Source organism: Chanodichthys erythropterus, chromosome 22 (genome assembly GCF_024489055.1).
Source record: "Chanodichthys erythropterus isolate Z2021 chromosome 22, ASM2448905v1, whole genome shotgun sequence".
Classification (NCBI taxonomy): domain Eukaryota; kingdom Metazoa; phylum Chordata; class Actinopteri; order Cypriniformes; family Xenocyprididae; genus Chanodichthys; species Chanodichthys erythropterus.
The window spans coordinates 16,056,472-16,079,859 of record NC_090242.1 but is presented as its reverse complement, the minus strand read 5'-3'; the positions used below and the strand labels follow the sequence as shown (position 1 = coordinate 16,079,859).

The following is a 23,388-nucleotide window of genomic DNA, read 5'->3' as shown; positions in this document are numbered from 1 at the left end:
CTTGAGGGTGAGTAAAGCTTGGGGTAATTTTCATTTTAAAGTGAACTAATCCTTTAATCCCTATTAAAGTTACAAAAGTTATTCAATCAAGAGCGAGTGAGTTTTTTTGCAGCAAGTCTGTTGTTTGATTAACATTAAAAACACAGACAGCACTAGTAAATCATGCAATTTACTAGTCATTGGCTAAAATAAATACTTTTTTAGTTGCCTCTCGCGAAATTTGGTTGCATATGCGACTGATTTACTCACATTGTAGAGGGTTGACTGTTCACACCAAAAACAACAACTATAATAAGTTTGAACAATCATTCTAATATGTGAGAATAGGAAGTCCACACCACAACTATAACATTAACGACACAGAGGAACGATATCATTGGAATCACTTTCAGAATGATTTTTTTCCAGCTGATGAATGATAAAAACATTGACAGCCAATCAGAATCCACCTGACTTTAAAAGGAACACTCCACTTTTTTTGAAAATAGGCTCATTTTCCAACTCCCCTAGAATTAAACAGTTGAGTTGTACCATTTTCGAATCCATTAAGCCGATCTCCGGTTCTGGCGGTACCACTTTTAGCATAGCTTAGCATAGTTCATTCATTCATCTTGCTCAAAAATGACCAAAGAGTTTCAATATTTTTCCTATTTAAAACTTGATTCTTCTGTAGTTACATCATGTACTAAAACCGACAGAAAATGAAAAGTTGCGATTTTCTAGGCCGATATGGCTAGGAACTATACTCTCATTCTGGCGTAATAATCAATTAACTTTGTTACCGTACCATGGGTGCAGCAGGCGCAATGATATTACGCACCGGCACAGGGAGCGTGCCTTGCAGCCACGGAGACGTTTGTGAAAGGCGCTGCATAATATCATTGCACTGCTGCAGCCATGGTACGGCAGCAAAGTTCCTTGATTATTACGCCAGAATGAGAGTATAGTTCCTAGCCATATCGGCCTAGGAAATCGCAACTTTTCATTTTCCGTCGGTCTTAGTACACGATGTAACTACAGAAGAGTCAAGTTTTAAATAGGAAAAATATTGAAACTCTTTGGTCATTTTTGAGCGAGATGCTAACGGTCTAATCAGATTCAGCGATGGTACCGCCAGACCCGGAGATCGGCTGAATGGATTTGAAAACGGTAAAACTCAACTGTTTAACTCTAGGAGAGTTGGAAAATGAGCCTATTTTCAAAAAAAGTGGAGTGTTCCTTTAAGGAGCTCGAGATTTTAAGCAGTAAAAGACATAACTGCAGCACATGCTAATAATAAACAGAATGTTATCACCTGTTGGTGTGGATTTTTCTATAGTAGTTATCGTTAAAGTTATCGTTCTTGGTGTGAATGGGCATTTAGACTTCATGGCCATGTTTAAACTTCCTGCTGGGTGGTGGGTTAGCCCGTGAAAGCAACAGAGTGTGACGATGCCTTAAATATGTGGAACATAGTGGAAAGTCATTTGGCTCGTGTAGTGCAGGATGAGAAAATGCATCCAGTGCTGTGGATTAAAAAAAGACCCTCTCTACGGAATAAAATAAATGTGCGAAAATAGGAATAGAAGATTAAAATCCTAAAAGCCAGAAAGCAGTGCACAAACAAATAAAACAGATGTTGTTTTGCCGAGGTAGATACATGTGGTAAAGACATTGGTCTGACAGGAAGGCCACAGTGAAGTTCAGTGTTTTTTTCTTCTTCCTAGACATTAAAGAAAAAGGGACCTTGTGGGGAATAATACAAAGCTTTTGAAAAACAAAAACAAGAACTAATTCTCTCGAGACGGAATCCAAGCAGGACAGAACAGTCCAGGAATCTCTAATGGCCCACTAAACGGTGACCACAGTCCTGACCTACTGACGCTCTGCCTAAACAAACCGTTTGATATGCAAAACAGGCAAGATGGTCCTGTGAAGTTCAAGGGATTCAATTCCTTCACTGTATCTCACCAAAAAACCTATGAATTCAGTGTTTGGAATATTCTTCGGGCTATTTCAGACACACATCTAATGGAAATTCCTTGCAGACCTGACACAGCAGCCGTTTGTTAATTGGGCATCAGTATGAAGGCTGATGGGAGGAATGTGTTTGTTTGGACAGTTGATTATACACACACACACACACACACACACACACTGAACAGTCTGCAATTATTACAGCAGGAGACCAAAACCTGTAAATAAGCCTATAAAAAAATCCCTAAACAGCACATAGTTAGGAAACACTACTTTTAATGGTTTTTTACCATCAAGTGAGACATCAGTCCAAATCCCTGCCAAGGGTCTGAGACATAAGAACCATGACGCTACTAATAAGAGCTTCCATTCAATGAAATCATTCCTCTGAGAGCTGCTAATGTGATCAAGCATAGTGCAGTCAGCTCAAGAGAGGTACAACTGGGTCAGTGTCTCTGCCCGGTCCACAGGACGTCCCACTGGGTATGCAGTAGCATTTGCTTCCACCCAAATATCTTAAAACCAATATACTAATTTATAATGAAGCACTCATAGAAGGACCAAAACATATGAGAAAGTTGAGCATGCATATAAGCAAAACATAACAGCATTTTATGCTATAAATGTTTCTTTGACTTCATAATGTTCTGAAATGATTAAAGTTAACAGGAAACAAGTTTCACAGCCCCCATTTCTGATTCAAGATATTCAATGAGAGAAAAAAAGTAGGATAGGATATTATTTTATTCATTGTGAATTATTGGATTGTGAAAAGGGACGTTACATGGAGCGAGAAGTTTGGAGGAATGTTTTGATTCTTTGATATTATAAAGAAGTGACGCAGTGAAATTTCGGCAACCAAAAAAATTCAGCTGAAACAGCAGGAATTTTTTTTTTTCTATTTCGGCCAAAGGTTGCGAGTTCTATTCTCAATACCAGCAGGAAGTGACTGAAGTGTCCTTGAGCAGGGCACCTAACCCCCCCAATCACTTCCCAGGTGCCACAGCAAAAATGGCTGCCCACTGCTTTGGACATGTGTGTGTTCACTACTCACTACTCCTAATGTGTGTGCACTAACATGGATGGGCTAAATGCAGAGGACAAATTCTGAGTATGGGTAACAATACTTGGCTTTCACGTCACGTAAAAATAAATAAATAAATATGCATTTTAGTCTGGGACAAGGTTTAAGCCTTGTCTGTGAAACTGGGGGTAATTTTGATTTCTGATTGGTTTTGGTAAAAAAAAATAAAAAAATTTTTTCAGAGCATCACTAATAAAGACAAACCCTTTTTATCCTTTAGAATAATGTGCACTGATGAATCATTCAGTTGTATGATGAGGAACAGTTATTTTAAAAGCAAATAAGGCTGGTTTTGATTTCTTGTTGACTTTAAAAGAAGATGATTAGCAAAAGGCCACATATTTTGAGTTAAACCTGACAATCTCAGCACCTTAAAATGCCTGACTAACCAATCTCTGCTGAGCTGTGGGCTGGGAAATGTTGAGTTCTGAATCTGAAAGTAATAAAACCGACATGAATCTGTTACAGACCAAGAAAAATATAAAGTGACGAGAATATTTTTGGAGCACCAAAAAAAACTAAATAACGACTTATTTAGTGAAGGCCGAATTCAAAACACTTCAGGAAGCAATATTTCACAATGAATCAGTGTATCGAATCTGCTGTTCGGAGCGCCAAAGTCACGTGATTTCAGGCACTGGCAGTTTGACATGCAATCTGAATCGTGATTCGATACACTGATTCATAATGATCCGATGCTTAATGAAGCAGTGTTTTGAAATTGGCAATCACTAAATAAGTCATTATTTTGGTTTTTTTGGCACTCCAAAAATATTCTCGTTGCTTTATAATATTAATATTGAATCCCTGTACTCACATGAACTGATTTAAATATGTTTTTAGTAAAATAATGGATCTTGAGAGAGGAAATGTCATTGCTCCCTATGGAGGCCTCACGCAGCTATCGGATTTCAACTAAAATATCTTAATTTGTGTTCTGAAGATTAATGAAGGTCTTACGGGTGTGGAACGGCATGAGGGTAAGTAATAAATGACAGAATTTTCATTTTTGGGTGAACTAACAGTTTAATATATCGGACAAATTTTCTTATCAGGCCGATAACGATAACATTAACATATATCGGCCGATTATTATTGACAGAAATGCTCAATAAATAAAGCAAAGCAAAAAAGTAACTATTAAAATATGAATATTCCTACTGCAATCAACCTTTTTACAACCATATGCAAGATGAGGGTTTGCTATTACCCATATACTCTACCCTGAAGCACTCCCCAAAATGCTTTGGATGTTTGGGGGCGTTGGGTTAACAGGAATGTGCTGCTGCCTGCTAGAATCAATTCAAACCAGCTCATCAAATGCCTTCATGGGAAAAAGCTATGGATGCCATAGACTCAGCAGAGACTATTCCGAAAAACATTAAAGGAAATCCTTTAGCCATTAATGACACATTCTGAAGAAAGACTGTAATTTTTTTTTTTTTTTTTTTAAATAACTCTAAGCTTTGATAGAGACTTCTTATTAACTCTAATATATGGGTAGTTGGAACAAAAATATATAGAGAAGTTGGTGTGACATGCACAGCACAAATTTGGTGTGACATGTGAATTGCACAGCACAAATTTGATTAATGAATCAATTTAAATACAGTTAAATAATTATCTATTCAATAGATTAAATCAATTTGATGACATCTGACATAAGTTCCTTTGATGTGGGACAGGCCCAAAAATCACCATTTAATTAAAGTGGATGACAACACTAGTTTGTCAAACATAAATCTATTATATTATATTTATAAAAAAAACTTAGGATTTGTGGCTTTTAAACTTAAAAAATACTCATGGAAAAGCAAAGTTTGTAGTGTATTCATGTAATGTGTCATATCCATTATGTGTAACTTGACTATGACATTGCCAGCTGATATTAGGAATCATAATTCACATAACGTACATAAAAGTTATGACTCCTCTTATGACAAATGCAACATTATTTCCAACAAGACATAAGCTTGTCTAAATCATACTTTCCCCACAATCAAACTGGGACACGACAATCCAGAAGGAAAAGCGACATCGATCGAGAAGACGATAACTTAAATGACACTTTACCTTGCGCTCCTCTGAGAACTTCCTAGGATATATCCGAATGAACGCAAGTTGACGTTATCATAACGTGAAAATTAAATAAACGCTTTGATCTTGTAAAAAAAAAAAAAAATCTCAGTTTCCCGACTCCCGGCAGCGGAGGGATGCTAGTGTTTCCCAATCCTCCTACCAAGCCGAAACTGAACGCGATGTGAAGCAGGAAACAATATTCGGCCACGCCTTTCTTCAGTAAATTTGCTTTATTTTTTAAAGTAAAAGTCCTGGACAAAATCTGATTTTTTTTTTCTTTCTTTTTTTTTTCTTCTTTCTTGTATTGATAACTAAAAACGTGAAGCAGGGATATGGGGTGGTGGAAGAAGAGGAAATAAATGGAGGAGTGTTTAAAAACGTTAAAAACAATGGCTCTTTGTAGAAGTATGTAGCATTAGCTTAGTAGTTAAAAAAATAGCCACTAAAACAAAGGTTGCAGGACATTCCCAAATTTAGAAGGTCCAGATAACAGGACTAGTATTACAATCTTCAAGCTATAATTCAGTTAGTTTATTCTGTCACTTTAAATGAAAGGCTTTGCTACAGTTAACTAAAGGCAATTAGTACACTTGCCTAATTTGTGAATAAAATAAAATAAAAAAGTGTATCAGGTGATATATGAATACCTTTAAAAACACTCATCTCCTTTGTTTATGATTTCTGGCTTCACAAAGGTATTTGCGTGACGTAGCTATGTGATATCAGCCGCGCACTTTGTAAAACTAGGCGTGTAAAACATCACTGACATATTGAAAGCAGCATTAAAGTGTAATTGGTGTAACTGTTGAGTTTATTATAGATGAAGTTTAGCTAAGCTAAATATTTATAAGCATTGATGCATGTATATTTTTCTTCAAAATCCATTTTATTCTGCCAAAACACAATCAACACCATCAGATAGGCCTACAAAAAAGTATGTAAAATATCTAAAATATATACGCACTAACAAATCTGGCATTCAGGTTAATTAATGAATGAAGGAATTGATATTACAGGATTTCAAACTGATTTACAGCTCAATATTTCGGATTATAAATCTCATAAATTGATAAATTCATATCAGGTTAAATATGAATAATGTGTAAAAGATGAATGAATATATATATATATATATATATATATATATATATATATATATATATATATATATATATATATATATATATATATATATATATATATATATATATGAAATATGGTGTAAAATGTGGGTAGAGACAGGACAACAAAGCAACTGGACTGAACTATTGCTATGTCTAACAGACTTTGTCTTGTCACTCAGCAGTATGTTGGAACAAGTTTATTTAGTGATTTTTTAAAAAAAGAAATTAATACTTTTATTCAGCAAAGATGCATTAAATTGATTAATGACAGTAATTGCATCTATAATGTTGTTAAAGGTTGCTGTTTCATATACGGTTCTTTTGAGCTTTCTTTTCATCAAAGAATTTCAGCATATTAGTTCCATTTTTAGGTGTTGAATATGTATATGTGGGCTGTATGTATGCATTTAACAATTGCTAACATGCAAGTTTAGGAATGTGCATGTTTAAAGGTGCATGTGAAGGTATAATGAGTTTGTATGTACGTGTACATGTGTATATGTCTATATAATGAGTGTGTGTATATGTATGGGTGTATCAGTGTATGTATAGAATGTGTATGTATATATTGTATATTCATACAGAACATTTACAAATCTTATGTAGTTGATTATTTAGTTGTTCACTTTGTGCACAAGTATATTAAAGGATTAGTTCACTTTCAAATTACAATTTCCTTATAATTTACTCACCCCCGTCATCCAAGATGTTCATGTCCTTCTTTCTTCAGTCGAAAAGAAATTAAGGTTTTTGATGAAAACATTCCAGGATTATTCTCCTTATAGTGGACTTCAATGGAGCCCAAACGGTTGAAGGTAAAAATTACAGTTTCAGTGCAGCTTCAAAGGGCTTTAAACGATACCAGACGAGGAATAAGTGTCTTATCTAGAGAAACCATCGCTCATTTTCTAAAAAAATTATAAAAAATTGTATAAATTTTATACACTTCCAACTTCAACTAGCTCTCTTCTTCTTCTTCTCTATTTGAATTCCGGCAGTGTAGACACTGCTTAAGTGTATTACTGCCCTCCACAGGTTAAAGTTTGAACTAAATTGTCATATACAATATGCTAGTGCAAGTATATAACAATTAGTTCAAACTTTAACCTGAGGAGGGCAGTAATCGTGGATGACATAAATTATCAGGAAATTTTAATTTGAAAGTGGACTAATCCTTCAATCTCTAACAACGGCAGTATATAATACCTTGTTTTGTATACTTACAACTACACCTGTTGTTCAAAAGCCAAAAAAACAAAACAAAAAAACAAAACAAATTGAGCATATTAGAATGATTTCTGAAGGATCATGTGACACTGAAGACTAGAGTAATGATGCTGAAAATTCAGCTTTGCCATTATAGAAATAAATTACATTTTAAAATATATTAAAATAGAAAACTGTTATTTTATATTGTGATGATATTTCACAATATTACTGTTTTACTGTATTTTTGATCACATAAATACAGCCTGGGTGAGCATAAAAGACTTTCAAAAACAATGAAAAATATTACCAATTTATATTATATTATATTATATTATATTATATTATATTATATTATATTATATTATATTATATTATATTATATTATATTATATTATATTATATTATATTATATTATATTGAGGAGGCGTGGCTCTTTATTCTCCTAAAGCGCGTTCTCGGGACTGCCAGAGGGGGCGCGCATGCGAGCACAGTGGCGGGTGTCAGAAAAGAGGAGGTGCGTGGTGTGATACGCATCTCTCATTTGAGTGTGTTGTATGTGTGGAGGGGAAGCGCAACACACGTTGTGATATTCGCACTTCTAAACTGAGCTAGAACCAACTTTATTTCCCCTTCTTTCGCTTTCCTCGAGCGGAGGAGGTCGTTCCGGAGTTTTTGTTTCAGCAGTAAGAAGGCAAATCCTCGGCTGTGGGGGAATAATGTCGGCGTCGGCGGCGAAAGTGAGCCGAAAGGAGCAGAACTCGAATCACGACGGAGCGGACGAGACCTCGGGTAAAGTAATGGCGGCCTCCTGCGCACCGCCATTTTCAGTAACTTACACCTCTTGCGTTTAAAGCACGAATATCAGTTTTAACTATTCGCTTAGCGTTTATTTTAATCTTTAAGTAAAGCCCGAGTCTGTGACCGTTTATTCCAGCAGAAGTCCAGTTTTGCAGGGTAATTTCAGCAAAACGTTGTCGCGCGCACCGGAGGCCATGATGTTTCCTCGCGCGGCGGCTTTATTGTGCCACGCGCGACGAACATTGCGCTCGAGCGCCATTTAGTTAATCAAAACACACATTTCCATATTATTTTCACTTATGTGCTCGAGTGTGTCGTTTTAAGCTCACAGTGAGTCGAAAATAATGAGTGCGCTGTATTGAGCCCATGTTGTGTGCTAATAGGCTAACTGGTTATTGTGTCTCCCCCGCCATCACGAGCCATTCCCACATGTGTCACAAAACCACGCTGCCGCTCCATCACACATCACCGTAGACTTGTTTTAATGACGCTCAAGTGGGGCTAAATGACTTTCGGATACTTTAAATGCACGGCAGTAATGTGTAATTCATTAGGAGGACGGTAAATGTGGCCCAGCGCGTGGCCTCCTCCTTTTAAACCTCGCGGCCTTGCGCAGCTGCTGCTGAAACTGTACCGGATTGAGCTGGTCGTCCGGTGTTACACCTCGCTTTCACTTTAACCTCTCTATTGTGGCTTTGAATCGGATCAGATTAGCTTAAAATAATGGTGCTTTTTGTTCTGTTATGATATACGCAATGCGTCGTGTTTACATTGTTCTTTTTATATATAGTTGTTTGTGTGTGTGACTTACAAAAGTCATGTTTTTATGTTAGTTTATATAAGCATTGCATGTGCGTGCAGTTTTATCCTACATTTTATAACGCATGAAGAACATTGTGAATAAATGTTGTTTTATTTATTTTTATTGTAAACAAATGTTGTTTTATTGCATTTCAGAAAAAGAGCAACAGGAGGCAATTGAACACATTGATGAAGTACAGAATGAAATCGACAGGTAAATTTGCCAGTGCCTCTGAAGTATTATTTGTACGTGCACAGTTGATGCATTTTGTTTTTGTTATTCACAGATTGAATGAGCAGGCGAGTGAGGAAATTTTAAAAGTAGAGCAGAAGTACAATAAGCTACGTCAGCCGTTCTTCCAGAAGAGATCAGAACTCATAGCCAAAATTCCAAACTTCTGGGTCACAACATTTGTCAACCATCCACAAGGTAAGAAATTGAAACCCATCCTCTGTGTTAAATATGGGTGACTTCTGTGCTTTTGCTTGTTTGTTTATATATTCACTTGTAATGTATTGTTTTTCCACTAATAGTCTCAGCCTTGCTCGGTGAGGAGGATGAAGAAGCACTTCATTACCTGACCAGAGTGGAGGTCACAGAGTTTGAGGACATCAAGTCAGGTTACAGAATAGATTTTGTAAGTAACCCTTTTCGCCTGGTCGAGTTTGAAAGTAATGTCTGACAAAATCAAATGTCTGACCTGTAATTTTATGTGCAGTACTTTGATGAAAATCCATACTTTGAAAACAAAGTCCTCTCAAAAGAGTTCCACTTGAATGAGAGTGGTGACCCATCTTCAAAATCCACTGAAATCAAATGGAAGGCTGGAAAGGTGGGTTAATTTATTTAATTTTATTTATTTATTTTTAATAAATCAGTTCTTTGGGTCAGTTTTGGAGTAATTGCTGTTCTGTTTTGGGTGTCTATTAACTGATTATGTATGATGCAGGACCTGACGAAGCGTACTGGACAGACACAGAACAAGGCAGGGAAGAAACGGCAACATGAAGAGCCAGAGAGCTTTTTCACCTGGTTTACCGACCACTCTGACGCAGGGGCTGATGAACTCGGGGAGGTCATTAAAGATGACATCTGGCCCAACCCCCTGCAGTACTACCTGGTATGAAATGTTATAATTGTGAAACGCTGATAAACACTTGCTGTATTGAGTCAGAACTTGCATTTAACTTTTTCTGTCTGCTCAGGTCCCTGATATGGATGATGAAGAGGGTGAGGGTGAAGAGGATGATGATGAGGAAGAGGAGGAGGGTTTGGAGGACATTGACGAAGAGGGGGATGAGGATGAAGGAGAGGAAGACGAAGAAGAGGACGATGGAGAAGATGGTGAGGTGAGAGTTTATTCAAAGCTTTGGCTGATTGATTTTTAAAGTATATCTGTATTGTATAAACTTCAGAAACTGCCACAGTTGGATCATAAATTAATGTTTTTTTTTTTTTTTTCTTGACCTCTTTTTTTCAGGATGATGGGGAGGATGACTAAAGGCTGATAAGGACATATTCCATCACTTGTACCTGTTCTTTCCTTTTTGAAGTCATCCTCCAACCATGGGAGCAAAAAAAAGCTTTTTTTATTTTTATTTTTTTTATTTTGTGCTCCATGTTCTGTTCTACTGAAGCCTCTCCTGTCCTGACCATGTCTAAACCCAGTTAATTCCCTGGACATACAATACCTGCATTGGAAAACTAGTGGCATCTCGTTGCTGAAGCCTCTTGCGTCATCTTTAATTACAACCATCTCCAAAGACAAATACAAAATATTAACAATCTGCACGTCATCCTCTGTAGACTAAACTGAAGTAAATAGCAGTTTATATATTAAGTATATAAATGAATTTTTTTTTTCTGTGAATGGTTGTGAATTGAAGTAATAAGCCATGGTGCAGTGATCTAATCATAGCGTACATACACTTTTTTTCTTTTTCTTCTTTTTTTTGTATATTTTCTTTAATGCAGAGGTGGGCCCCAAAGAGTTGACACTGTTTTTCCTATGTGATATATTGGACAAAAGGAAAGCACCAGCTAGCTCCTGTCACCTCTTGTAAATGATTTGGGGTCAATATCAGGGTATGGCAGTTATTATTGTTGACAGTTCAGTGGGGTTGGGTGGGGCAAGCGGGCATTTGACACATCAACATTTGGGTTTATGTTGATTGACTTTTCATTGTAATGTTTTACAGACACCCATGAGGTTTGAAACATTTTTAATAAAAACAAAACACAAAAAAACTTCCTCTTGTAATTTTGAGCTTGGCTAATTAAAGGATTATTTAAATGAGATAATAAAGCCTGTAGAATCTTAAAGAACTCTACAACTTGTCTTTTCTCCATCTGTTTTCTTTATTGGAGATACACAGATGAATACATCTATGAGTACAATGTGTTTTTATATAGTTTTTAATGTTTTGGTACATCTTTGGAAGTTTTATATGTAACTGTTTTTAGTGTAATGTTGAATGGTATTTCATCAAAGAGTCATGACAGTAGGGTTGATGTTGCTAGAAAGTCATTCATACAATTTAGTTACTATTTTATACATGGCACATTTATAATGTTACATTTTAAGTGCTTGTAGCAATTGCTTTGGACCTAAAACTCAAGATTTTACGCAAATCATCTTCATTTATTAGTTTGATTATACAGAGCGGTTTATTAAACTATCATTACATTTTCATGAATGGTATGTGAAAGCAAATCTATGCCTATGTATTACATTTATCTACATTTTTATGTGGTTAATTTTTATTTTTTTTTTTATTATAGTTGATCAATCATAATTCTATTTTGTGTGTAGTTACTGTCCACCTCATTGCATCCTGATACATTGACTTATTTAAGAATTATATATTGACACCAAACAATGAATAGGACATAAGCCATTCAGCATAACAAAAACTCAGAGGTCTAAGTTAAATGTTACTTTGTGTGTTCATGAAAGTATCACAATTCAGTGTCTTGTCCACCCTCATGTATTGATGTTTTTATACATAAATCCTAGTTTAATAATATAAACAAAATGTGTTTGTTGTCAATTAACTGATACAGAAGTGGTAAGTCTCTACTTAAAAAACAATATCTAGTTCTAATAATCTTAGTTTTATCTTAAAGTAAACATAAATCACATGAGATTATAAAGCTGACATGTGAAGATGTTCTGTGATAATGTAATATCAAATAAGACCAGGGGACATATTTCATGATTAGTGCAAAAAGGAAGAAAAAAGTATTAAAAAGTTTTTAATAGACGTCTGAGGCTATTATTCATCACAGGGTTTGTGCCAGTCAAAATTTTACAATGTATTTTTTAAACAATAGAATTTATTACGAATTAACACAACAGTTATCAACATGTTCACGTCCTTTTTTAAAACAAAAACACTTATTCAACTAGGTTTCTTTCTTTTAAATGTTCAAAGCCCAAAAGGCAGCGAATTGTACGAACGACCCAGTACAAAGGGCCTTTTATAATCTCAAAATGAAAGTGCGGAAAATAGTTTGACCAATCAGAAGCTAACAGCAGTGACGTGCGGAGGACAGCCAACCATTTATTGGCTTAGGGTATCCATGGCAGCGCAGTTACCGATGTCACATCCAGGATAATCATGGAGGAAAGAACTGCGCTGTGCAAAAGCAAAATACAATAAAATATCGTTCAAAATTAGCGATACTGCTGTTTTTCCTATCATAGAAGCAGATTTTGATTCGTCGAACATAAACAGTCTCTTAAATATGATGAAAAACCAGAAAATCGTTTGCTTGATATACAAATATTCGCTAGCTCCCTGCTAACTCTGACGTGTAATTGAGACTAAGCACTTTGTAGAGATATAAATACACACTTTTTGTCTTGAGGTAAAGATAACACATAGTTTATTCTCGCTTGCTGGCAAAGTTTGAACATGTTTACGGATGAAACGCTTGAGTTAATTGGTGCTGAATCGACATGGAGAAAGTCACATCAGCAAACACAAGAATCAGTAAGTTAACAGGTTTATAAGCGCAATATTCATGCGCTTGATGAAATATCAGTCCTTTTGTGTGATGTATCTATCGTGTTTGTTTTATTCCTGTACAGAGAAGCTGTCAAACTCGTCCAGTTCACACAGCCGAGGCTGAAACACAAGCCAAAGATGTGTTGGAAAACAGCACCCAGACACAAGACCAGATCAGCCAAACACTCTCTCTAGATCGAGACATTTCTGACTTTCCTGGTTTGGTGGACTTCTTGCATAGAGTTGAAGATGTGGTTATCAGAGAGCTGGTGAAAAACTCCAAGAGCCATGCTTTTGATGGGTTTGAAGTGAACTGGGAGGATCAGAATGAGTCGGTGAGATCCTTGAATGCAAAATAGCATTAATAATGGAATAAATGGTATTATATAGTAAATTATGGAAGCTTGTTTCCACCACAGAATCAAAAATAAAAAGTTGCAATTACCTTTTTTTATTTTTGATTCTGTGGTGGAAAGAAACAAGCTCAATATTAATATTTTTTCCTTAGTTGTTTATAGCTCACAAAAATACTTTTCCCCTCACAATTCTTAGTTTATTTTGTACAAAAGTGAGATAAAAATTTGCAATTGCGAGTTATAAAAGTCCGAATTGCAAGACATAAATTTGTAATTTTGAGAAAAAAAAGCCAGAGTTGTGAGTTATGAACTCAAAAAAAAAAATTTTTATGGAAGCTTGTTTCCATCTCTTAATAAAAAAGGCAATTCTGACTTTTTTTCTCGCAACTCGCAATTTTTGTAAGCTCGCAATTATGACTTTTGACACACAATTGTGTGAGTTATGATGTCATAATTGTGAGAAAAAGTCAGAATTGCAATTAAAAAATGGCAAAAGTCAAATCTTGCAATTCTGACATCATAACTTGCAATTGAAAAATTAAATATCTTTTAAAAATTATAAGATAATAATTGTTTATCAAAAAGACACAATTGTTTATAAAAAATCACAATTATCTTAAATTTTTTTTTAATTCTTTGGCGAAAACAAGCTTCCATAATTTTTGGAAACAAACTTCCATAGTAAATAGTATTAATAATTGATTTAAAGGTGCCCTAGAATCAAAAATTGAATTTATCTTGGCATAGTTGAATAACAAGAGTTCAGTACATGGAAAAGACATACATTGAGTTTCAAACTCCATTGTTTCTTCCTTCTTATATAAATCTAATTTGTTTAAAAGACTTCAGGAAAACATGCAGATCTCAACATAACACCGTCTGTTACGTAACAGTTGGGATCATTAATATGTACGCCCCCAATATTTGTATATGCCAGCCCATGTTCAAGGCATTAGACAAGGGCAGCCAGTATTAACGTCTGGATCTGTGCACAGCTGAATCATCAGACTAGGTAAGCAAGCAAGAACAATAGCAAAAAATGGCAGATGGAGCAATAATAACTGACATGATCCATGATTACATGATATTTTTAGTGATATTTGTAAATTGTCTTTCTAAATGTCAGGGAGCGCAAGATTTAAAGGGGCCGGAGCCTGAATCGGTACATAGTTAATGATGCCCCAAAATAAAAAATTGTATAAAAAAAATTTAGGGGGTATTTTGAGCTGAAAATTCACAGACACATTCAGGGGACACCTTAGACTTATATTACATCTTGTGAAAGAACGTTCTAGGGCACCTTTAATTATATTACAGTTTATGTCTTTCTGGTGATTTCTTGCACAGGTGTCCTGTATGTACCGCCTTCAGCATGCTGATGCTCAGGAAAGAGGTCTGCAAGTCACCAGTGTGTCCTGGAACTGCACTGGCTCGGTCATAGCCTGTGGATTTGGCCGGTAACAGTCCTTTCACCATACAAAAACATAAAACCACCTGCAGTGTTCATAAAAGCAGTTTTAATTATGTATTTCTGGGGTTAGTGTGGATGATGGCGATTGGAGCAATGAGAAGGCTTATGTGTGCACGTGGAACCTAGACCGGCAGAACCTGAACCCAGCGCGGCCGGATGTGATCATCGATGTGGCCACTCCCGTCATGTGTTTGTGCTTCCATCCTGTGAGACCGTCTGTAGTTGCTGGTATGACACATTTAAAAAAAAAAATACTTTTAAGATTTTTTTCTCCCTTAAAGTGTAAATCTATGGATCTTTGCAAAAACAAAATACAGGTTTTCACATGCACAAGTACGGAAGAGGATTAGGGCCAAGCAATAATAAAAATTAAATAATTAAATTTTGAGAAAAAACATGTTAAATTTCAAGAAAAAAGTCAAGATAAAATGTTGAGAATAAACTCGTTAAATTACGAGAAAAAAATGGTTAAATTTCAAGAAAAAGTCAAGATAAAATGTTGAGAATAAACTCGTTAAATTACGAGAAAAAACTCATAAAATTTTGAGAAAAATGTCAAAATAAAATGTTGAGAATAAACTCATTAAATTTTGAGAAAAACATTGTTAAATTTCAAGAAAAAAGTCAAGATAAAATGCTGAGAATAAACTCGTTAAATTTCAAGAAAAAAGTAGAAATAAAATGTTGAGAATAGTCATTAAATTTCGAGAAAAAAGTCAAGATCAAATGTTGAGAATAAACCCATTAAATTACGAGAAAAAATTTGTTAAATTTCGAGAAAAAAGTTGAGATAAAATGTTGAGAATAAAGTCATTAAATTACAAGAAAAAAGTCGTTAAATTACGAGAACAAATTCGTTAAATTATGAGAAAGTCGTTCAATTTTGAGAAAAAAGTCGAGATAAAATGTTGAGAATAAACTCATTAAATTACGAGAAAAAAGTCGTTAAATTATGAGAACAAACTTCGTAATTTAATGAATTTGTTCTCGTAATTTAACAACTTTTTTCTAGTAATTTAATGAGTTTATTCTCAACATTTCATCTCGACTTTTTTCTCGAAATTTAACGAGTTTATTCTCAACATTTTATCTCGACTTTTTTCTGGAAATTTTTTTTTCCCCAAAATTTAACAACTTTAATCTCGAGATGGTTTTATTTTTTTATTATTGCTTGGCCCTAATCCTCTTCCATACACAAGAAACTATTGTGCACACAGGAATTTTTTTCATGTTAAATTTTGAGCAAATAGATTTTTATTAATTCATGCGCATCCATACTCTCATTTTCTTTATAGTAAAATAGTAGTGATGCACAAAGGAAATAGGTTATTGTATACATAAACCCGGAAATTGTAATAGTTTCTTGTAATAACGCAAAAAGTTTATTGTCCTAAGTGTAAAAACATAAAGCCACTCCCTCAGTTATTAGGGACAAATACCTTTTAATGGCTCATTTCTTCAAGATAATTCCCATTCCTCTTTATTGTGGCATTAGGCGGGCTGTACAGTGGAGAGGTGGTGGTCTGGGACACGAGCCGTTCACAGGACCTCATTTTGGCTCATACAGGAATGTCTGCAGATACCCACCGTGAACCAGTTTATCAGGTATGAAACATTTATGACTGAGGCATGATGAATAAGCATTCAGTGATATATAGAAGCACAGTATTTCTGTGTGTAAACAGGTAAACTGGGTCCCAGGAGCTCGCCGAGGGGAGTTTGTTGTACTGAGCGCCGGTTCAGGAGGAAGAGTTCTGTTGTGGACTATTGATGGAGCTGAAGCCAAACTCACCTTGAGTTCTGGATATGCCCTTGTCCCACAGCAAATGCCTCAGAGTGGAGCAGCAAGCAAGGTGGGTGTCATAATATGGTCTTGGCAAACTGATTCAGTATGTATGAATCCTAGCTAAATCATAAAAGATGCAGATCGTCATGCATTTAAAAAAAAAAAAGTAATAATGTAATTGTTAGATTTTAGGATGAAATATGACCTTGACATATTTCTGTGAAATTCACCGTAATAACACAATACTCTTGTTTCTCTCACTGAAGACCCGAGGTAGCACCACTATAGGAGTAACCTCTGTTGCACTTTCCCCATGGGACCTGGACACATTCTTGGTTGGCTCAGAAGGAGGCCTTGTGCTCAAATGCTCCTTCAGCAGCGAGACGGTAGCAGCAGTGCCCCCTGATGGTGAGAGCATGACACTGCGCGCCCCAATGCAATTCTCTTTCTCTCCACGAGGGGGCCCTATACACTCAGTCCACTTCTCACCCTTCCACAGGTGAGCTTTGTGCTATTTCCCCCTACTGTGTGTTTTCTACATTGTGTAATATCCACTTTAAAGCTAATTGGCAGTAATTGTAACATCTCTTGGTGCTTCTGACTTTAGGAATCTGTTTGTAAGTGTCGGGACAGATGGTTTAGCTCATCTGCACAGTGTGCTTCAGCCCCGCCCCCTGTTGTCTCTAAGGGTGTCTGATTCATATGTGTTTTGGGTGAGGTGGTCACCTACACGCCCTCTAGTCTTTGCTGCAGTCACAGGACAAGGTGAGATGTTTGTAATTCTCCCACACACACACACACACACAGGACATTAACAAATAAAAGGTGTTTCTTAACCTTTTTCAAAAATTATATAATGCATATTTCTGAGTCATGAACACTGTTTTTAAGTTTCAGTTGTTAAATAACATTTCAAAGTGTTTAAATTAATTTGACTTTTTATGGTCAGGTGGTACAACCAAAATAGTTGTATATGTATATACTGTAGTTGTACCACCTGACATGGAAAGTGAACCAGTCTACCCATACTTGAAATTAGCAGTATTATTATAGTTATTACCTTGTAAATTCATAATAAATGAGCCATGTTTGCAGTTGTGCCACCCTGACATTTGAGAATTTACAAATTGCTGGACAAAAGTTTTTCAACAAACAAAAGTTTGTTTTAGTGAAATTAAAGCTTGGTCTTGAATTTTTGTTTATATAACAAATGTTTAATAATTTCAAATTTAATTTGAACTCTGGCAGGTTTGGTCCAAATGTTTGATTTGGGTAGAAGGTCTTTAAGGCCAACCGCCACAATTGACCAGAACACAGGAGGTCAGCCAGCTTATTGCCTGGAGTTCAATCCCAAACACACAAATCTGATGGCAGTGGGCAATGCAGATGGTAGCGTCAACATCTGGCAGCTCAGTGCGGAGTTAACAGAACAAGGTGCAAAGGAGACGGCAATACTGGAACAGCTGGCCAATGAGGTGACGGACTGAGACCACTCAAAAATTCCTTTTCCCCCTTAAAACACATGTATTGTAACTTGTATATATGCATTTCATGTTGAAACATGTATTTATGCTTCTACTCCAAATAAAACCACACTGACAGCGCTTTCCAGTTATAACCAGTAGCGTTTATTTAAGCACACTGCAGTCTTGTGGGTGATGTTACAGCATATTTTCTCTCTATAGGTTTGTTAAACAAAGCAAAGCACTTAACAGCTAAAACAATCACAATAAAATGCAGACAGATCCACTACACTATACTCAGTGAAGCATGAGGAAGTGTCAGATAAATATGCAGGGTTAAGAGTGATAGCAAGATACAGATATTGCTATATTGGATGCTATAGAGAATTTTCATTTCAGATCCATGCAGTTTGGCCTTGTGTTGTGAGGGGGGAAAACGCATCCCGATTGGTCACTGGCAAGCGGGGGGGCGGGGAATCAGTTGACGAAAAGCGAGCGGGTGAATTCCACAAAGTCGAATGCTGACGGGATCTCGCGGCCCTTGCTGTCCAGGTAGGGCTTCATATGGGAAATGCAGTAGTCTGCCTGTTCCTTCGTCAGGTTCTGTAAACACATAGAAGGTCATTATGATCATCTTTCTAAAACCAAACATGAAACCGAGGCCAAACTTTTGGTACATGGGTTTGTTATTTTGTACCTGGTAGAGTTCTTCCTTGGTAACGTAAGGTTTGTTCTCGGCGCTGAGAGCACGGAAAGCGCTCTCGATCTCCTCGCTTGATTTCACATTCTCTGTTTCTCGGCTGATCATGAAGGCCATGTACTCCTGCAAGGACACGTTTCCATCCCTGAATAAAACAAAACTGATGTTAGCTCATCAACAGAAACAGCACAGTATTTAGCACATCCATAGAAGATGTTTCTCACCTGTTTGGATCCACTATGTCCAGGATGGACTCAAACTCGGGGTCTGGTTCTCCTTCTTCAACCATGGGTAGGTCGTAGCCCAGAGACCGCAGGCAAGACTTGAACTCCTGATGGTTTAGACGTCCAGATTTTTCTTTGTCGAAGTGCCTGAGAAACAAAGACTTGCATTACATTTTCAAGAACACTAAAGTTTAGCATTGTAATGTTTATGAAAGTGGAAAACTCACTTGAACATCATGCTGAACTCCTTCAGGGCCTCCTCTGTTACTCCTGTAGTGTTTCTAGAAAAGAATTGCAAGAACGAGTCAGTCAGGGTAAATCGATCCAATCACAATGTTCAACGAGTTTGTTCTGTTTTAATAGCTAATCTACAGAAAATCATAAAAATATAATAATTTGTCATTGTGAGGTGTCACCTGGCTTGGATCTGTTGTTCCAGGTTGTGTTGCATCCTCATGCCCAGCTGGTCGAGTTGGTCCCACTGTTGGGCCAGACCCACGGTGCTGTGTTCTGTGTATTTGTTGTCCAGGATTAGCGCCTCCTCCATGGCTGCTCCCAGATCCTCAATCTTCTTCAGCTGACTGCGCATGGCACGAATCTCCTGGTGCTTGCGCTGCAGGGAAACCCAGAGGGAAAAGACATTTAGAACAGAGCATTGACAATTCATTGTGTCCATTTATCTGTTACTCAGGTTTGAGGTTTATGCAAGCTTTTAATGTCCTTTTCCTGTAAACAATGAAATGTTCACACATTTTATGGAAAATAAATTTACATGATTTTTCCATTACTCTTATTTGTGATGAATGGATAGGGATATTTGGAAACCAATTTATATAAATAGGACACACAGTGTAACTTCTAGCTAAAGAAAAATAAAATTATACAGATTATAGACCTTTTTTCTTGTTGAAACCCTGAATATTAAAATATACATATTTATAACAAGTTTTTTTTAATTGACTCTGGAAATTTCCACAACTTGAAGGGTTAGTTCACCCAAAAATGAAATTTCTGTCCTTACTTACCCTCATGTCATTCCACACCTGTAAGACCTTTGTTCATTTTTGAACACATTAATGACAGAAATTTAATTTTTGGGTGAACTAACCCTTTAAGATTTAATCAATTTTCATGACTTTTTTGCATGACCAGGACTGGTTCACAATTTCGTACATGCAACATTATGTTTTCTTGAATAACAAAAGAATATATTCAATATAATACACACTACCATTCAAAAAATGTGGTGTCAGCAAGATTTTCTTAAAGAAATTAATATTTTATTCAGCAAGGATGCAATAAATTGAACCATTTATAATGTTAAATTTTTTTTTTTTCAAATAAATATTGTTCTTTCGAACCTTCTATTTGAAGAATCCTTAAAAAAATGTATCATGGTTTCCTCACAAAATATTAAGCAGCAAAACTGTTTTCAACAATGATAAGAAGTTTCTTGAGCAGCGAATCAGCATTTTATAAACGACCATGTGACACTGAAGTCTGCCAAAAATTCAGCTTTGGTTTTTACTGTTTTCTTGATCAAATAAATGCAACCTTGGTGAGAATGAAACACTGAAAAAAAAATCTTACCAACCCAAAACATTTGAACATTAGTGAGCATGATTTAATACTCTAAAGGCTGTGGTTTATACTTTTGCAGCGAGTGTAAGCCGTAGCTACGGCGTGGGCTGTGCGTAGCATACGACGTAGCCTGACGTGCACCTCTTCAAAAATGGTAACAACGCGTCAATTCTACGCGGACGGCAAGTGCTGTGATTGGTCTGCTAGAGCCCCTCCCTCGGGTCAAAAAAACTGGCGCGGAGCACTCGAAGAGTAGCGAGCACTTTCAACTTCCATATAAATAAAAAAAGCCGTTTCAGAAGACACATACAGTCATACTGCAACAAAAGTCTTTAACTATTTGCCGCTTCTCTGCCGTTTCTGTTTGTAAGCTTCTCTGACAACGTACACGACGAGCTACTTCTTCTTCGGCTTTTGTTTTGATACTCAACATGACCGCGGACACTGCCTACTAGTGGTCTGCATGCACGTCGACGCGGAACAACGACGCAGAAGTATAAATGAAAACAGACGCATAGCCTACGGCGCAGAGGATTTGGCGTAACGTTAGGTCCGACGCAGAAGTATAAATCAGCCTTAACAGATTCATTTTGTGTCATTCAAAACTGATCAGCTTCACCATTTATCCATTCACTGGTCCCAAACTCACCTTAGTGGCCTCTAGCTGCGACTCTAGCGTTCCGGATTCTTCCACCATGCAGGACCTGCCCAGCCACACACAAAGCGATGAAAACAGCAGCAGGAGTCCGAGAGCACATGATGCATCCACCCAAAAACATCTCACTCACTCCACATGCCAGTCTACACCTTACAAGAGCAGCTCCAACCACAGCGGCTTTCACTAGACTAGGTTAGTTATTAGCTCAACTATCATTAAACATATATAATAATTTCCAGAGAGTTAAAAATAAATCTTTATATGACAATACTATTTAGTTTAAATGGGTTTGCGCAACCTCTGTAACCTTCATCTTCCTGAATTTCTTGTACATGACAATAGGACTTACCAATTGTTTTGTAGTAGATATGGAGTACAAACTATAAGACACCCCAGATTGCAACTACAATAATCAAAGTCATGCTAACAAAGCCAACTTATATCCATGGTAATCCAGACCATGCTTGATTAGGGCTGCTGTCAACAGGGTTAGAAACTGCTATATTTGTACCACTGCTTAGCTTTAGTTCAAAGTACAGATCTTGCAAAATGTGCAAAATCAAAGATTCAAAGTTACTTGACTAGCCATATACGAGTACAAAAATGTTAATGCACAGCTGTTCAATTCAGATCAGGATATTGAAAATGTCTAATTTTCCAATCATGGAAATCACATTGCAGTTTCCACCCTGAATCTGGTGCATGAACATTTTTCTCAAAATGAAGGAAAAAAATGTGAAACAAGGAAAAAACAAAAAGGTTAAAGAATGAGATGAAGTGTTCACACTCCTCAACACTGGTGCTGAATGTAGCCAGGCTTGCTGGATTAAGAAGCTGGAAGGGTTCATCTCAAAAAAAAAAAAAAAGCCTCATCACAGTGAATGTTAGTAAAAGGGATTGAACACACACACAGAGCCTTTACAGTGGGGATCAGACTCAAGTGCATGAGGAGAAGAAAACCCAAAAAGGTGTGGGGTGAGGGGTAAGAGGCCAATCAGAGGAGGAAAAAAGGGAGAAGACCTTCCAGAAAGATCATCATCGACTTCATACTGATAGACACGGATTACCCTCCGATAGGCTATGCTATTCAGAGACGGGGGAGGTGGGAGATGAAGAGGGAATGGAAAAAGAGTGTGAAAAAACAGAAAGGAATACATCTGGAAATATATAGTCAAAACATACGGTAAAATATGCAAAATATACGTAAAGTGCGATTCTTCTCGATGACACCTTGTATTAGTTGTAACCAAATTATTGGTCTATTCTGACCTGAAACTCCCAAATGCCTATCTTATTGTTTCTATCCCTAGACATCATATGGAAATGCCATTAAACAATTCATACACACTCACACACAAACATACTATAGTAAAATAGAAAAAAATTGTGATATTAACCCATCCAGAAGGTATGTCCTGATTAGAGAAATGATTCCAAGCATCAAGGTAGCAGCAAGTAGGCCGAAGGAATGGGGAAAGAGAGACAAATAAGGGAGGGGGAGAGAAAGAAACATTAAAACATTGAGCGGTGACATTAACGCCACTTCTCAACACTCACATGAAAGCACATGTGACTAGCGCAAAGCACTGCTGTAGCAATATCAACCCCAGATGGGTTTAAATTGTGTGACCATGTGAAAGTCTTCACCCAAACAGACAACATGGCAAAGCAGGCAATGACTTCATGAAAATGGCTGTCTAAGAAATTTACATGGAGATCAGGAAAGCTTGATTAAATTCAAACAGATGTGTGTGACATCATGCATTGGAATCAAATGTGTTGCAAGCGGTGTTTTTAATCCTCAGCTAACTACAATGCTAACTATTCTTTTACTACAATGACAGAGAACGCAACAATAAGTAGTCCATGCTGGTCCCCTGTACCTGGTCTCCTGCAGCCATTGGTGGAAGGCATTGGCATGTTGGGCAAACTCTTGTCTGAGTTTATCATTCTCTTCCTGTCTCCTCTGCTCCTTCTGTAGCTCCAACTCTCGCTCCTATAAAGCATATATCCAATTCAATTCAAATTTATTTTTATAACACTTTTCACCCATACATATCATTTCAAAGCAGCTTTACAGAAAACGC

General features: G+C 36.7%; 4 protein-coding genes across 5 annotated transcripts in view; 2 read left to right on the top strand and 2 right to left on the bottom strand.

Annotated features, from left to right (window-relative positions):
* The window catches only part of specc1lb (sperm antigen with calponin homology and coiled-coil domains 1-like b), a 36,795-nt gene extending 31,510 nt beyond the window's left edge, over positions 1 to 5,285 (bottom strand). Inside the window, exon 1 of the mRNA XM_067375656.1 lies at positions 5,114 to 5,285. The gene's annotated coding sequence lies outside the window, so the exon portion shown is untranslated. The remainder of the gene's footprint in view (positions 1 to 5,113) is intronic.
* A 2,690-nt stretch (positions 5,286 to 7,975) lies between these two features.
* On the top strand, positions 7,976 to 12,052 carry setb (SET nuclear proto-oncogene b). Of its 2 annotated transcripts, none has more exons than XM_067375318.1 (8): positions 7,976 to 8,241; positions 9,208 to 9,265; positions 9,339 to 9,481; positions 9,586 to 9,689; positions 9,771 to 9,884; positions 10,002 to 10,172; positions 10,258 to 10,396; positions 10,533 to 12,052. In XM_067375318.1, the coding sequence occupies exons 1-8, from the start codon at positions 8,169 to 8,171 to the stop codon at positions 10,535 to 10,537; spliced, it is 807 nt and encodes a 268-aa protein (XP_067231419.1). In that variant the 5' UTR covers positions 7,976 to 8,168; the 3' UTR covers positions 10,538 to 12,052. The 2 variants fall into 2 exon arrangements, with proteins under 2 accessions (XP_067231419.1, XP_067231417.1); XM_067375316.1 differs by having other exon boundaries at positions 10,258 to 10,401; positions 10,533 to 12,051.
* Positions 12,053 to 12,660: 608 nt separating this feature from the next.
* Positions 12,661 to 18,169, top strand: dync2i2 (dynein 2 intermediate chain 2). The gene is made up of 9 exons (XM_067377014.1): positions 12,661 to 13,047; positions 13,146 to 13,397; positions 14,766 to 14,875; positions 14,960 to 15,117; positions 16,385 to 16,494; positions 16,575 to 16,742; positions 16,942 to 17,174; positions 17,283 to 17,440; positions 17,924 to 18,169. Exons 1-9 carry the CDS (start codon positions 12,970 to 12,972, stop codon positions 18,160 to 18,162), a joined length of 1,506 nt encoding a protein of 501 aa, XP_067233115.1. The 5' UTR covers positions 12,661 to 12,969; the 3' UTR covers positions 18,163 to 18,169.
* A 107-nt stretch (positions 18,170 to 18,276) lies between these two features.
* Positions 18,277 to 23,388, bottom strand: part of sptan1 (spectrin alpha, non-erythrocytic 1) — a 35,940-nt gene continuing 30,828 nt past the window's right edge. The window contains exons 49-57 of the mRNA XM_067377015.1: positions 23,185 to 23,297; positions 22,699 to 22,716; positions 22,322 to 22,384; positions 21,293 to 21,347; positions 19,479 to 19,675; positions 19,290 to 19,343; positions 19,063 to 19,209; positions 18,836 to 18,983; positions 18,277 to 18,741 (exon numbers count right to left, since the gene is read on the bottom strand). Coding sequence (XP_067233116.1) covers positions 18,616 to 18,741; positions 18,836 to 18,983; positions 19,063 to 19,209; positions 19,290 to 19,343; positions 19,479 to 19,675; positions 21,293 to 21,347; positions 22,322 to 22,384; positions 22,699 to 22,716; positions 23,185 to 23,297 — 921 coding nt within the window. The 3' untranslated portion in view covers positions 18,277 to 18,615. The remainder of the gene's footprint in view (positions 18,742 to 18,835; positions 18,984 to 19,062; positions 19,210 to 19,289; positions 19,344 to 19,478; positions 19,676 to 21,292; positions 21,348 to 22,321; positions 22,385 to 22,698; positions 22,717 to 23,184; positions 23,298 to 23,388) is intronic.

Excerpts from the sequence above, each read along its gene's own strand:
- setb (XM_067375316.1), top strand. The coding sequence starts at position 8,169 with ATGTCGGCGTCGGCGGCGAAAGTGAGCCGAAAGGAGCAGAACTCGAAT. Across the intron at positions 9,266-9,338 it reads GTACAGAATGAAATCGACAG|ATTGAATGAGCAGGCGAGTG; the intron begins GTAAATTTGCCA and ends TGTTATTCACAG. Across the intron at positions 10,402-10,532 it reads ACGATGGAGAAGATGGTGAG|GATGATGGGGAGGATGACTA; the intron begins GTGAGAGTTTAT and ends TCTTTTTTTCAG.
- dync2i2 (XM_067377014.1), top strand. The coding sequence starts at position 12,970 with ATGTTTACGGATGAAACGCTTGAGTTAATTGGTGCTGAATCGACATGG. Across the intron at positions 13,048-13,145 it reads ATCAGCAAACACAAGAATCA|AGAAGCTGTCAAACTCGTCC; the intron begins GTAAGTTAACAG and ends ATTCCTGTACAG. Across the intron at positions 16,743-16,941 it reads AGAGTGGAGCAGCAAGCAAG|ACCCGAGGTAGCACCACTAT; the intron begins GTGGGTGTCATA and ends CTCTCACTGAAG.